This window comes from Petromyzon marinus, chromosome 58, assembly GCF_048934315.1.
Source record: "Petromyzon marinus isolate PM22_M1 ecotype Great Lakes invasive population chromosome 58, UKy_Petmar_22M1.pri1.0, whole genome shotgun sequence".
NCBI classification, from domain to species: Eukaryota; Metazoa; Chordata; class Hyperoartia; order Petromyzontiformes; family Petromyzontidae; genus Petromyzon; species Petromyzon marinus.
The window spans coordinates 2587276-2602275 of record NC_133724.1 but is presented as its reverse complement, the minus strand read 5'-3'; the positions used below and the strand labels follow the sequence as shown (position 1 = coordinate 2602275).

General features: G+C 58.6%; 1 protein-coding gene across 1 annotated transcript in view; it reads left to right on the top strand.

Annotated features, from left to right (window-relative positions):
• The window catches only part of LOC116955077 (uncharacterized), a 153629-nt gene extending 141441 nt beyond the window's left edge, over window positions 1-12188 (top strand). Inside the window, exons 3-5 of the mRNA XM_032976037.2 lie at window positions 4336-4476; window positions 11451-11901; window positions 12029-12188. Coding sequence (XP_032831928.2) covers window positions 4336-4476; window positions 11451-11901; window positions 12029-12095 — 659 coding nt within the window. The 3' untranslated portion in view covers window positions 12096-12188. The remainder of the gene's footprint in view (window positions 1-4335; window positions 4477-11450; window positions 11902-12028) is intronic.
• Window positions 12189-15000: the final 2812 nt, after the last annotated feature.

Sequence of the window (15000 nt, the reverse complement as noted above, 5' to 3'; positions counted from 1 at the left end):
AAGGAACCCACGTGCTGTAAGGAACCCACGCGCTGTAAGGAACCCACGTGCTGTAAGGAACCCACGCGCTGTAAGGAACCCACGTGCTGTAAGGAACCCACGCGCTGTAAGGAACCCAGGCTCTCTAAGGAACCCACGTGCTGTAAGGAACCCACGTTCTCTAAGGAACCCACGTGATGTAAAGAACCCACGTTCTGTAAGGAACCCACGTGCTGTGAGGAACCCACGTGCTGTAAGGAACCCACGTGCTGTAAGGAACCAACGTGCTGTGAGGAACCCACGTTCTGTAAGGAACCCACGTGCTGTGAGGAACCCACGTGATGTAAGGAACCCACGCGCTGTAAGGAACCCACGTGATGTAAGGAACCTACGCGCTGTAAGAAACCCACGTGATGTAAGGAACCCACGCGCTGTAAGGAACCCACGTGATGTAAGGAACCTACGCGCTGTAAGAAACCCACGTGATGTAAGGAACCCACGCTCAGTGAGGAACCCACGCTCTGTGAGGAACCCACGTTCTGTAAGGAACCCACGTGCTGTGAGGAACCCACGTGATGTAAGGAACCCACGCGCTGTAAGGAACCCACGTGATGTAAGGAACCGACGCGCTGTAAGAAACCCACGTGATGTAAGGAACCCACGCTCAGTGAGGAACCCACGCTCTGTGAGGAACCCACGTTCTGTAAGGAACCCACGTGCTGTGAGGAACCCACGTTCTGTAACGATGATGAGCCACTTCATTGAGCGATCATTTGCGATGGCCAGGCCGCTTCTGAAAACAAGAGCTACGTAGCTCAGTGTTGGCCTTACCTGGTAAAATAAAATAAAAAGTGCTTAAAATAAGCAAAACATTGTTTTTCTTTTTAAAGCGAGGAGGACGCTCGACGCAAATGGAAACATCAAAGCCGCCCGGCTCGCTCCACCGTCGTCAGCGCTCGCGAGCCCCTCCCCCCACCTGCCCCCCAGCTTAGGATTAAGTGGGGGGGGGGGGTGGGGGGGGTTGTGTGGCACCAGCGCCTGGGCACCTGGCATCTTGGTTCATCTTCTGCCAGGGACAGGCGGCATCTCGACAACGTCGTCGGTCGCTGGGGGGCGGCTCCCTCCCTCCCTACCGCCCCCCCCCCCCCCCCCCTCGGCGTTCAGAAGCGGCAGAAACTCCCGGCCGGTGGGGACGAGACGGACGCGGAGGTTCCCCGTTTGAGCATCGCGCCGGCGAGAGAGTCCCCCCCGGGCACGACCGGGAGATTCGCAGAACAAAATCCGTTGCGTGTCTTTGATCCGTGGCCCTGCCGCTGAGCGCAGCTCTCCAGGTGATGATGAGCACGGCGGGGCGAAGGGGGCGCGGCACCGCGCGCGGAAATTCTTCTCCGAGTAGACCCGGAGCTTCCTCGGCAAACTGAATTGTTTCCTCGAAAGAATGTTGAGCTCCCCCAGCGGGCGCAGCTGAGAAAGCTCCCCGGCACGCCGAGCGAAACGTCGGACGATTTCTCTGGGCAACAGCAACAGCAGCAGCAGCGGCAACAACAAGAACAACAACAACAACCTGGCGCCCCGCACGGCGCTGCGCTGAAACCTTCGACGCTCGGCGGATTGACGGTCGAGACGCTCGCCGGAGTGCGAGTCGGTGGATTGAATTCCATCTGTGCGGACCTTTCGAGTGTTCCTCATCGTCGTTTTCCAGGGACTGTGGGAAGAAAGTGAGGTAGCGAGACGCAAACTCTAAATATACAGCAGCAGCAGGCGTCAGGGTCGGGATGGAACCCACGATCCTCCTGTACACCAGGCGAGGTAGTTAACATCTCACCACGGAGAGAGACGCAAACTCCAAACATACAGCAGCAGGCGTCAGGGCCGGGATCGAACCCACGACGTCCTGCATACCAGGCGAGGTAGTTAACATCTCACCACGGAGAGAGACGCAAACTCTAAACATACAGCAGCAGGCGTCAGGGCCGGGATCGAACCCACGACGTCCTGCATACCAGGCGAGGTAGTTAACATCTCACCACAAGGAGAGACGCAAACTCCAAATATACAGCAGCAGGCGTCAGGGTCGGGATCGAACCCACGATCCTCCTGCATACCAGGCGAGGTAGTTAACATCTCACCCTGGAGAGAGATGCAAACTCCAAACATACAGCAGCAGGCGTCAGGGTCGGGATCGAACCCACGACCTCCTGCATACCAGGCGAGGTAGTTAACATCTCACCCTGGAGAGAGACGCAAACTCCAAACATACAGCAGCAGGCGTCAGGGTCGGGATCGAACCCACGACCTCCTGCATACCAGGCGAGGTAGTTAACATCTCACCCTGGAGAGAGACGCAAACTCCAAACATACAGCAGCAGGCGTCAGGGTCGGGATCGAACCCACGATCCTCCTGTACACCAGGCGAGGTAGTTAACATATCACCACGGAGAGAGACGCAAACTCCAAACATACAGCAGCAGGCGTCAGGGTCGGGATCGAACCCACGACCTCCTGCATTCCAGGCGAGGTAGTTAACATCTCCTAGCCACCTGTGACGCGCTCATGGCGCTCGCCTGGTCTTCCTTCCCAGGTCTTCCTCGTCCCTGACGCCCGGCGAGTTCCGCGACACGCCGGGCGTTTCGCGGAACTCGCGGTAGCGTTCTCGCGTGGTAAAAAAAAAACTATATTCAATCTTGTTATATTTAAAAGGGAACAAAAGTGTGGGAGATAATTAAACTATTACAAGCTTGACATTCAAATCTAAAACGTGTGAATATATACACGCGGCCTCTCCACTCCGCGTGCAATGTGAAACTGTCTTCAAAGGTCCTTAATGTCATTGTCAAATTACCAGGGCGATTACCCCAAGAACACGCGGCCCCCGCCTCGAGATGTTAACTACCTCGCCTGGTGTACAGGAGGTCGTGGGTTCGATCCCGACCCTGACGCCTGCTGCTGCTGCTGTATATTTGAAGTTTGCGTGTCTCTCTCCGCGTGGTCGCGTCGATTTTTCTCCGGTTTTTCCCCTCCACATTCAGAATCAACGTCACGCGTTCAGAGTTAGCTGGCTGCTGCTGCTGCTACTGCTGCTATAAATCCCCACAAGGCGATGGTGACGATAAGCCCACTTCGTTTAGCTATCATCTGTGATGGCCAGTTCGCTTCTGAAAAATAACTATAGGGCTTCATTGCGGCCTTACCTGGTAAAATAAAATAAAAAGTTATTTAGTTCGTAGTTTTAGACTCCCATTCTGCGCCTGTGGTTCCCCCCCCCCCCCTCCAGCTTTACGGGCATTTTTCAAATTAATATGTTGCATCCCTGTTTGTGAGCAACAACAGCGATCAGACCCCAAAGGCGCGGAAACGCCGAGCGGCCGGCAACAAACAGCGCGACGGAAAATGTCTCCCGTAGCCAAACGCTGCGGTGACCTTCAGTGGAGGTTGGCACGCTGCCATCGGCCGTGTGGCTCAGCCGAATCTCGCCGGGGGTACCAGACTCGGTGCATTTCCTGCGGTGCCAGGGAGGATCTTGCCCCACCGGTACCTACGCTGCCAGCGGCTCAACCCAATGTTCCGCCTTTTGGGGAACGTCTTCAGGAAACTGGGGGTGCCCTTCTACAACAGCAGCTTCGTATTTGGGGGGCGGTGGGTTGTGCCTTACCTGGCTAACAAGCGCCATGACCTCGCCAACTTCGTCTGTGCTCAGGCGAAGTTGGCGGTTTACAGAAGGAGGAATAAGATGCTGCAAGGTGACACTGACGGCTGCTCTGTGCTGCTTCCAGTGTTCAGGGGCCTGCTCGAGGCGCGGCTCCGGCTGAAGCACGCCACGTACCACACACACGTGTCGGAGCTGGACAAGCCCCTCTCTGTACCAGCGTCGATGGCACCCTCATGTTCACCTTCTGAAGCGCTCGCTCGTCGGCGCACGTGATGACCACCACGTGACTTTTCTTTTGTGTTGTGTTTTTATCGTGTGATTGTGTTGCTGGCGACTTTGTGTATTTCGTATCGAAATCGTCTCCAGTGCTGTTGCTGCTGGTGACAATAAAAGTTGTTAAAAGTCTCCCTCTTCTCTCTCTCTCGCCTCTCTCTCCTCTCTCTCTCTTCTCTCTCTCTTTTTTTACGTTCAGAGGAAACAAGAAGATGCTCGGTGTAGTCGGCACTTTGCTTCGTTCATCATTTCGTTTTTTTCAAAAAATATTTCACGCTCTGCTCTCCTCCTTCTTACCCCTTCCCTCTCTCTGTACCCCCTCTCTCTCTCTCTACCCCCTCTCTCTACCCTCTCTCTCCCTACCCCATGTCTGTGTTCCCCCGGTTTCTCTTTCTCTACCTCTCTCCGCTCTCTCTCCGTCCTCCGATCCGCAGAGAAACCGCGCGTCAATAACATCCACATGACGATGGCGCTGATGACTCCGCTGGCTCCGTCTGAGTCTCACCAGCACCTCGCGCCGTCTTTCACGGCCGCCAAGTCAGAGCTGGCGCGCTTCAACTCGCTCAAGAGGCTCGGCACGTGACCCACCACAACCACCGCCACCACCACCAGCGCCACAACCACCAGCATCACCACCACCAGCATCACCACCACAACCACCAGCGCCGCCACCACCGCCACCACCACAACCACCAGCGTCACCATCACCACCAGCGCCACAACCACCAGCGTCACGACCACGACCACCACCGTCACCACCACCACCACCACCGCCACAACCACCGGCGTCACCACCACCACCGCCACAACCACCAGCACCGCCACCACCACCACCACCACAACCACCAACGTCACCGTCACCACCGCCACAACCACCAGCACCGCCACCACCACAACCACCAGCGTCACCGTCACCACCGCCACAACCACCACTTCGTACCGCCACCACCACCGTCACAATCACCACCGTCACCACCACCACATCCACAACCACCAGCGCCGCCACCACCACCACAACCACCACCGTCACAATCACCACCGTCACTACCCCCGGAACCGCCGCTACCGGGGTGCAGTGGTGGTGGTGGCGGGGTCCGGGAGGGGGGGGTGGAGATGACAAACGTGAGCCCCCCCAAACCCCCCCAACCCCCCCCCCCCGCGTGTCCCTCGTCGTGGCCTCGGCTCCGGCTCAAATCCGCCGTGATGACCACGTGCCGGCTCTGAGCCAGGTTGTACGTACACACACACAGACACACACACACATACACACACGTGTGTATATGTGTGTGTATGTGTGTGTATGTGTATATGTGTGTGTGTGTGTGTCTGTGTGGGTGTGTATGTATGTCTGTGTGTCTGTGTGTGTGTGTGTGTCTGTGTGTGTGTCTGTGTGTACGTGTGTCTGTGTGTACGTGTGTCTGTGTGTGTGTGTCAGTCGACCCGTGGCACCTGGGTCTGCCCCGTGACCTCCTGCCAGCGGGCGTTCGACACTTCACGTGGCCTCACGGTGCACATAGCCTGGCACAAGCGTCGTGGTGACGTCACCGCCACTTAGTGGCGAATGGCGGTTGTTGTTGTTGTGTGTGTCTGTGTGTGTGTATGTATGTCTGTGTGTGTGTGTCTGTGTGTGTGTCTGTGTGTACGTGTGTCTGTGTGTGTGTCTGTGTGTGTGTGTGTCTGTGTGTATGTGTGTCTGTGTGTGTGTGTCTGTGTGTGTGTCTGTGTGTGTCTGTGTGTGTGTCTGTGTGTGTGTATGTCTGTGTCTTGTCTGTGTGTGTGTCTGTGTGTGTGTATGTGTGTGTATGTGTGTGTGTGTCTGTGTGTGTGTCTGTGTGTGTCTGTGTGTGTGTGTGTCTGTGTGTGTGTGTGTCTGTGTGTACGTGTGTCTGTGTGTATGTGTGTGTGTGTCTGTGTATGTGTGTCTGTGTGTGTGTGTACGTGTGTGTGTGTGTGTATGTGTGTGTATGTGTGTGTGTGTCTGTGTGTGTGTCTGTGTGTGTCTGTGTGTGTGTGTATGTGTGTGTGTCTGTGTGTGTGTGTCTGTGTGCGTGTATGTGTGTGTGTCTGTGTGTGTGTGTCTGTGTGTGTGTCTGTGTGTGTGTGTCTGTGTCTGTGTGTGTGTATGTGTGTGTGTGTATATATGTGTGTGTGTCTGTGTGGGTGTGTATGTATGTCTGTGTGTCTGTGTGTGTGTATGTGTGTGTGTGTATATATGTGTGTGTGTCTGTGTGGGTGTGTATGTATGTGTGTGTCTGTGTGTACGTGTGTCTGTGTGTGTGTGTCTGTGTGTGTGTCTGTGTGTACGTGTGTCTGTGTGTGTGTGTCTGTGTGTGTCTCTGTGTGTGTCTGTGTGTGTGTCTGTGTGTGTGTCTGTGTGTGTGTGTCTGTGTGTGTATGGAGAGTTTCCCATACCTGGGCAGTGTGCTTATGACTGGCTCCAGTTTAACAGCAGAGGTCTCACTCCGAATCAGTCGAGCGGCAATATCTTTTCATCGGTTGCGTAACGCTGTGTGGAAGCTACCTGGTCTGTCGCTCCGCACTAAGCTTCAGGTCTTCTCGGCCACGGTCATTCCCTCCCTTCTCTACGCTTGCGAAACGTGGACCCCCCTAATGGAACATCTTCGCCGGTTAGAAACATTTAGGCTGACCTGCCTACGATCCATCCTGGGTTTAACCAGACTGGATTGTGTGAGGAGCTCACAAATCCTTGAAAGATCTGGGCAGGGTCCCATCGGTGAGCTCCTCCGGCAGGCAAGGCTGCGATGGCTGGGTCATGTAGCCCGCATGCCCAGCCACCGCATGCCGAAACAGCTTTTGTTTGGCCGGATTGAGGGGGCTAAGCGGGCGCGGCACGGGCTAGAGAAGAGATGGAGTGATGTGGTACAGGAGGACGTGGAGCTGAGTGGACTTGCCGATGACTGGTACCAGCGGTGTCAAGATCGGCCTCTGTGGAGGAGGCTCGTGAAGGATGCTACTGGGCAGTTGGAGGCAGTCGCCCTCCAACAACAACGGAGGGCGGAGGAGCGACGCTCACAACAGCGAGCGGAGCGCCGGGTGGCTAAAGCACAGCAGGTTGGCACAGTAGGGGGCACAGGTGGTGCATCAGCCAGTCATCTCAGTCAGTCGACCCGTGGCACCTGGGTCTGCCCCGTGACCTCCTGCCAGCGGGCGTTCGACACTTCACGTGGCCTCAGGGTGCACATAGCCTGGCACAAGCGTCGTGGTGACGTCACCGCCACTTAGTGGCGAATGGCGGTTGTTGTTGTTGTTGTTGTGTGTGTATGTGTGTGTGTGTATATATGTGTGTGTGTCTGTGTGTGTGTATGTGTGTGTGTCTGTGTGTACGTGTATCTGTGTGTGTGTGTCTGTGTGTGTGTCTGTGTGTGTGTCTGTGTGTGTGTGTGTGTGTCTGTGTGTGTGTGTCTTTGTATGTGTGTGTGTCTGTGTCTTGTCTGTGTCTGTGTGTGTGTCTGTGTGTGTGTCTGTGTGTGTGCATGTGTGTGTCTGTGTGTATGTGTGTGTGTGTCTGTGTGTCTGTGTGTGTATTTGTGTTTGTGTCTTTATGTGGTGCCGGACGGGCAACTTTGTCGTGGACAGTGCTGTGGGGGGAGGGCCAATTCCGATTTGCCCCTCCCCTCATGGCGTCTGTGACCACCACAGTGGCTAAACTGGGGCTCTGGATGGGTGCGAGGGGCTGGTAACCCTCCACCTTCAAAAATTTACCACGAAACCACGAATTAAAAAGGTAACTAATAAGCTTGTGCCGGAGGCCCCGGGGGCACAGGCGTCTATGACGTCTCCTGGCCAAACCCCAATTGGCGGAGCCAGGAGATTGAATCTCTACCCTCGGGGCTCCTCCAAAAACAACGAAAAGCCACTTCGTGTGGCCACGTGGAATGTTCGAACGCTCACTGTGGAGGAGAGGCAGCCACTCCTCTGTCGGGAGCTGGACCGGTACCGCCTGGATCTCTGTGGCATTCAGGAGGTCCGGTGGACCGGTTCTGGCTCCTGCCACCATGAGGGGTGGACAGTCCTCTACTCGGGGCAGCAGACTGCCAAACAACAGGGTGTGGCTCTTCTTTTGAACAAAATAATGAAGGGGGCGTGGGAGCATGGCGGTGAGGTGTGGGAAGCTGTAAGACCCAGGCTACTTTGGGCTCGCCTTCCCATCAACCGGAGGCGAGGAGTGGTGGTTATGGTTACTTGTGCCCCCACTGAAGACGAACATCGGTGGAGGGATGCAGGCAAGCCGATGAGTCAGATGTCTTCCATGACCTGTCACAGGTGCTGGTTAAAGTGGCCCCTCGGGATAGAGTCAACTTGTTGGGTGACTTCAATGCCCGAGTTGGTCATGATGCTGGTCTGGAGTGATTGGAGGGCATGGGCCAGGTCAGCTCAATAACAACGGTAGGAGGCTGCTTGATTTTTGTGCAGCCCATGGGCTTGTAATTACCAACACACTGTTCTGGCAAACGGTGAACCAATCTCCGACCCCCAGGAACAGGTTTGGAGATTTGCTGAGCATTTCTGTAAGGTCCTGTGGGAGGGGAAATCCCTCAGCCAGGAAAACATCGTGGCACAAAGTGGGGATGACCCTGCTGAGGCTGTGGTGCCTCAAATATTGGAAGAAGTCACCCCCTGTGAGTGGCTGGATGAGGTGCCATCTGTTGAGGAAGTACTGAAGGCAATCTGGAGTCTGAGACCAGGAAAGGCACCGGGCAGAGATGATCTCCCAAGCAAAATGCTGAGGGAGGGTGGCGTTTGTGCACAGACTGCCCTATATGACATCATAACAAAAGTCTAGACCACTGGACGGGTTCCGCAGGATTGGAAGGATGCCCTGGTGGTCCCCCTCTTTAAGAAGGGGGACCGCACAGACTGTAACAACTACATGGGCATCTCACTCCTCAGTGTGACGGGAAAGGTCCTGGCAAGGATTATTCAACATCGCCTTGCCAGGCACGCAGAGTAGAGGCTTGCGGAGCCCCAATGCGGTTTCAGGAAAGGGCGGTCCTGCACAGATGCCATATTTTCTGTCTGTCTGCTACAGCACATGTGTAGGGAATTCCAGCAAGACCTACATCTCTGCTTTATTGACCTGGTCAAGGCCTATGATATCATCAGTAGGCCTGGGCTCTGGGTTGTTCTTCGTGCTTTTGGAGTCCCTGACCCTCTGCTCATGATCATTAAGGACCTTCATGATGGTGAGCGGGTCCGGGTAAAACTACGTGGCCGGGAGTCAGAGCCATTCCCTGTACACCTTGGGGTGCGACAGGGATGTCCTCTGGCTCCCACATTATTTAACATCTATTTCAACAATGTAGTTCGAGAAGCATTCCATAGCTGTATCGGAGGAATCTCTATCTGGTACAGATACAATGGGAGGCTGATCGATGCCCGGGTGCGGTCGAGGGATGGCTCCCAATTGGTCAACCACGTTATGTATGCCTATGATCTAGTGATTGCTGCTCACTCAGGGAGGAGCTGGAGGCGCTGCTGTTGAACCTGGAGTGTGCCACTAAGAGGTGGGGTCTTACCATCAGCCACGCCAAAACGAAGCACCTGCCTTGGTATTTTGTGCTATCAAACACTCCACCCCTCAGCTCCCCATTGGTAATGGAACAGTTGTGGAGAGAGTGGAGAGTTTCCCATACCTGGCAGTGTGCTTATGATCACCTCTGGTTTGACAGCAGAGATCTCACTCCGAATAAATCGGGCGGAATTATCTTTTCATTGGCTGCATAATGCTGTGTGGAAGCTACCTGGTCTGTCGCTCCGCACAAAGCTTCGGGTCTTCTCAGCCACAGTCATTCCCTCCCTTCTCTATGCGGTGTGAAACGTGGACCCCTCTAATGGAACATCTGCAAAGGTTCGAAACATTCAGGATGGCTTGCCCACGTCTCATCCTGGGTTTAACCAAGCTTGGTTGTGTAAGGAGCTCACAAATCCTTGAAAGATCTGGGCAAGGTCCCATCGGTGAGCTCCTCCGGCGGGCAAGGATGCGATGGCTGGGTCATGTAGCCCGCATGCCCAGCCACCGCATGCCGAAACAGCTTTTGTTCGGCCGGATTGAGGGGGCTAAACGGGCGCGGCACGGGCTAGAGAAGAGATGGAGTGATGTGGTACAGGAGGATGTGGAGCTGAGTGGACTTGCCGACAACCGGTACCAGCGGTGTCAAGATCGGCCTCTGTGGAGGAGGCTCGTGGAAGAGGCAGTCGCCCTCCAGCAACGACGGAGGCGGAAGAGCGATGCTCACAACAACGAGCAGAGCGTCGGGTGGCTAAGATGGATCAAGCCGGCACAAGAGGGGTACAGCTGGTGGTGTGTCTACCGGTTATTTTCAGCCAACCCATGTCACCCTGCTCGGTTGTCCCGTGACCTCCTCCTGTCAGCGAGCATTCGACACTTCACGTGGCCTCAAAGTGCACCTAGCCTGGCACAGGGGCCGTGGCGACGTCACCATCACTTAGTGACGAATGGCGGCTGTTGGTTATTGTTGGTGTAGCTGTTAGCGCTACGATGCGCACGAACCCGGAGACCCGGGTTCGATTCCCGTTGACGGCCAACACCGGTGACGATTATCTGAACCGGTCCTGGGTCTCCTTCGAGGTCGACTCAACCTGGTGCGGTGTGTAACATCGTCACTAGGCGAGACAAATGCTGGCCGGGCGTGGTGCTGGCCACCCACATAGGTGCTACTCGCTAACAGCACTTGCCCCGACAATCTGTTAAGTCTACGCAGAGGGATCTTTGTTTTGTCTTTTGTACGCATGTAGACACTTCTTTTGGCACCACCGTACGTTGTCGATCGATGCCGTATCAGAGGTGGGGCCGGGCTGGCGGGGAGGACAACAAAAACTACAAACTGAAGACTCGACGAGCAGTCCCGAATTAGCGAGGTTCCTTGGCCCGGCCCGGGGACTCCCGCGGAGTCGAGCGGCGGATCGCGGTCGCAAACGGCACTCGCGTTTCAAAGTCGAACTCCCCACCCCCTCCTCCCCTCCTCTCCTCCTCTCCACCCCCTCCTCCTCCCGTCCCCTTCTCCCTCCCCTCCTCCCCACCCCCTCGTTCCCATTCCCTCCTCCTCACCCACTCCTCCTCTCCCCCTTCTCGCCACCCCCTCTTCCTCCTCCCCACCCCCTCCTCCCCTCCCCCTCCTCCCCTCCTCCCAACCCCCTCCTCCTCCTCCCCACCCGCTCCTCCCCTTCCTCCCTCCTCCCCCTCCTCCTCTCCCCCTCCTCCCCTCCCCCCTTCTCCCCACCCCCTCTTCCTCCTCCCCACCCCTCCTCCCCACCCCCTCCTCCCTTCCCCTTCCTCCCCTCCCCCTCCTCCCCACCCCCTCCTCCCGTCCCCCTCCTTCCCACCCCCTCCTCCTTCCATTCCCTCCTCCCCACCCCCTCCTCCCAACCCCCTCCTCCACTCCTCCTCCTCCCCACCCCCTGCTCCCTTCCCCCTTCTCCCCACCCCTCCTCCTTTCCCCCTCCTCCCCACCCCCTCCTCCTCCTCCTCCCCCCCCCCAACTCCCCCACCACCGTCCCCCGCCCGCAGCCGACAAGGAGCTGAGCGAGTACTACGCCAAGAAGCACCACCTGGTGGAGATGGCCTCGTGCGGCACGCTGCCACTGCGCGTGCCGCACCCCGACCGGCAGCAACGCGGCGGCGGCGGCGGCGCCGGCGAGCAGCAGCAATGGGAGCAGCGCGAGCGCGAGCACTGGGAGCAGTGGGACTACCGCAAGCAGCGGCCGCCGTCGTCGGCGGCGGCGGCGGCGGCGGCGCACGTGCGCACCTACGGCTCGACGCCGACACTGGCCGACGTCGCGCTCGCGCCGTACGTCGGCGTCGGCGGCCTCGAGGCCAACGGGCAGGCCGACGGCTACCCGGGCAAGCAGCGGCTCCTTCACGACTTCCTGCAGAGGGACCCGCGGGTTTCTCCACGCAGCCGCGCCACCAGCACCACCACTACCACCACTACGGCACGTGGCGCACCGGCTCCGAGAAGGTGGGCTACCGGCGGCAGGTTCGCCGGCGTGGTGCGGTAGGGCCGAGAGGTCGCCACGGCGGTGTGCGCCTGCGGTGTATAGTGTATAGTATGTATCTCTCTCCGTCTCTCTCCGCGTCCGCGCCAGGGCTTCAAGTACCACACGGACATATACGGCTCGACGCCCACTCTCAACAAGGAGCCACGGCAGATGACGCAGCGGCTGCCGCACTACCCCACGCAGGACTCGCTCGACCGGCACCACGTGGGGGGCCGCCGCACGCCGCGCGACTTTCCCCGGCACGCCCGGCGGCGCTCGCCGCTCGGGGGCCGGCGGCGGCGGCGGCGGGCTGCCGCGGCCCGACGCCCGCTACGGCACGGCCTCCCGCCTCCGGCATGCCGCAGACGCCGGACAGCTACGGCGGCTCGACGCCGGGACTCGGCCGCAAGCGCCTGTCCCGCCGCTCGCTCCACCGCAGCGACCACCACCTGCTCGCCGGCGACTCGTCGGAGGACTACGAGTACCCGCCGGCGCTGCCATCGCAGGGGGCGCGCCGCGGCTACTGCCACCGGCGGCGCTCGCCGGACGAGCGCGACGGCATCGGCACGCCGCCGGCGCTGCCGCCGCGGCTTCCGCCGCGCTCCGTCATCTCGTCGGGGTCGTCCTCGGCCGCTGGGGGAACAGCGCGACGCCGGACCGGGCGGCGGGGCGGGTGCGGCGCGGCGACCGGGACGACACGGCGACGCTGCCCTACACGCCGCGCTCCACGCCGACCGCCCACCGGCTGGCGCGCCGGCAGAGCCTCGGGGGCGGCGTCGGCGACGCGCCGGGCCTGCCGCCGCCGCGGGCGCCGCCGCCGCCGCAGGCCGAGACGCTGCGGACTTGGGAACATGGCGAGCTCGACGGCCAAGCGGCAGGCATTCGCCGGGCGCCGCCACCTGACGCTGGAGCAGCTGAACTACGCGGCGGCGCAGCAGAAGCTGCAGCAGCAGCAGCAGCAGTGGCAGACGCCGCCGCACGCGGGCACCAAGAGCCGCAACGAGGTCACCGTGTGACCTCGCCGGATCGCGACCATTTTTACTCTGGCTTGCCGTGGCCGGGACAGGTCGTTTTCTTTTGTACGGAGTTTTTTCTCTCCCAACGCTGACAGGGTTCCTCCGTCGCAACGCCGCCAGCGTCCGGCCGCGAGGCGGCCACGGCCACAGCCCCGTCCCTAAATCTGCGCGGATTCTCCCGAGTCCCGGGACCGCGACCGGGGTGGCCGTCGCCCCGACCCAGGGGAGCCTCCGACGTGAAGGGGCAGGGAGGTGGGGGGCGAAGCGGACGTAGGCGTCGACGTCTGCGGAACGACTTTATTTTGTCTTTCGTCTTTCCTATACCCACAGACCGACCGGCGTACTGAATGCATGAGATTACTCCGCCATCGATTCCCTTCAGAAGTGGACGCTCGGACTTTCAGGTTGCGGCGCGTTCACGGGGAACGCGCACTTTTGGGTTTTTCCTTTTTTCCTTTCCTTCCCCCGACCGTCGCGGGCGCTTGCCTACGCGTTTTACATTTCGGGGCTCGCCGCTAATGGTACGGACGTATCCCGTTAGTTACCGGGAGGAGGGGGGGTATGACGATGAGCGGCACTCCCCGTATCCCCCCCCCCCCCGCCCCGTGGTAAACTCGAAATAATTTTAACAAACAAAAAAATGAGCGCGCCACGCCTGGTTTACTTTGGGAGAGGATGTCTCAAACAACTTCCATAGAGGCCGCGCCGATGAAGGAATCTTTAACGAAACTTCAGGGCCACAAAAAACATAAACGGCGCTGGCCTGGACGGTTCGACAATGCGGTCGGTTCAGGCGGTGGCGGCGATCTGTGATCGTCGCTGGACTATCATCATTATTATTATTACGCATTGCGAGCGAGCGAGAGAGAGGGAGGGAGGGCAAGCAAATGACCAGTCTACAAACTGCCTTCAGAGTTCAAAGTTTGGGGCGCTGACCCCGTGCCTGAACGCGTGCGCAATTCAATCTTGAATATGGCGAAACGGAATGCCAAGCCCAGTGGAGGGGGGGGGGGGGGTGGAGGGGTTTCTCGCTTTACCTACTGAACCTTAAGGTAAGCGGCTATTTAAAAACAAAAACCGAGAAAAAACCCAATTGGCTAGTTTACCTGCCTGTTTAGCCACTAGGTAATTTTGTTTGGGTTTTCCCCTTGCAGGGCCGCTTTTCTTCTTGTTTTGGCCGACGGTACAAATGCAAAAAAGCGAGCGACGTAGATTTGGGACCGACACAAGCGCCTTTGCCATGGCGGTGGTGGCTTGACTTGCCGACGCGGAGGTCAAGAGGTCGCTCGCACCCACCTACCACCGCCATCCCAACCCCCCCTCCACTGTCGAGTTCCCGACCCCCGGGTGCTTTAATGTAATTCGGTTCCCGATGGTTCGGCCTTCCGGGGGGGCGGGGATAGGTGGGTGGGGTGGGTGGAGTGGGGGGGCACGGCCTAGCTGACAAAGCCCGCTGCCCCCCCCCCCATCACCCACCACCCCCCACCCCCTCCCCTCCCCGCCTTGCTGCCCGGCAAGACTAAGAGAGTCTGTCGGCGCCCCCTAAACATTCGAATATTTCGAGTGCAGAATTTTCCCCTGTCCGCTCTCTTACAACGCCCATCTGGGCGGAGGGGGGGGGGTACTGGTATTGGTCAGCGGCGGCGGCGTGCGGCGGCGTGCGGTGGCGTGAGTCCGTGCGAGCGAGCGAGCGAACGAACGAGACTTGCGAGGAGCGGGCAAACGAAGACGGACGCGCCGGGCGAACGACTCCGCCACGGCCGTGCGGCGGGCGGTCAGACGAAGAGGCGACGAAATGAAAACCAATGATAAATGTGTAGAGGCGTCTCGTTTCCCACGAGCTAAGCGTGTTGATATATATTTATATTTTCTCCTTCCCACAAACCGTGGTTTAATCCCGGTCGGCCGCACGTTTCTCCCCACGTGCCACGCGAAATAGACAGGAAACGCCTCGGCCTCTCGTGCCACCCCCCCCCCTCACCACTGCCCCCCCTCCCCAACTACTGCCCCCCTCCCCCCCACAATCCACCCCAACCCGCACCACTTCTCCCCCTGGCATTCGTT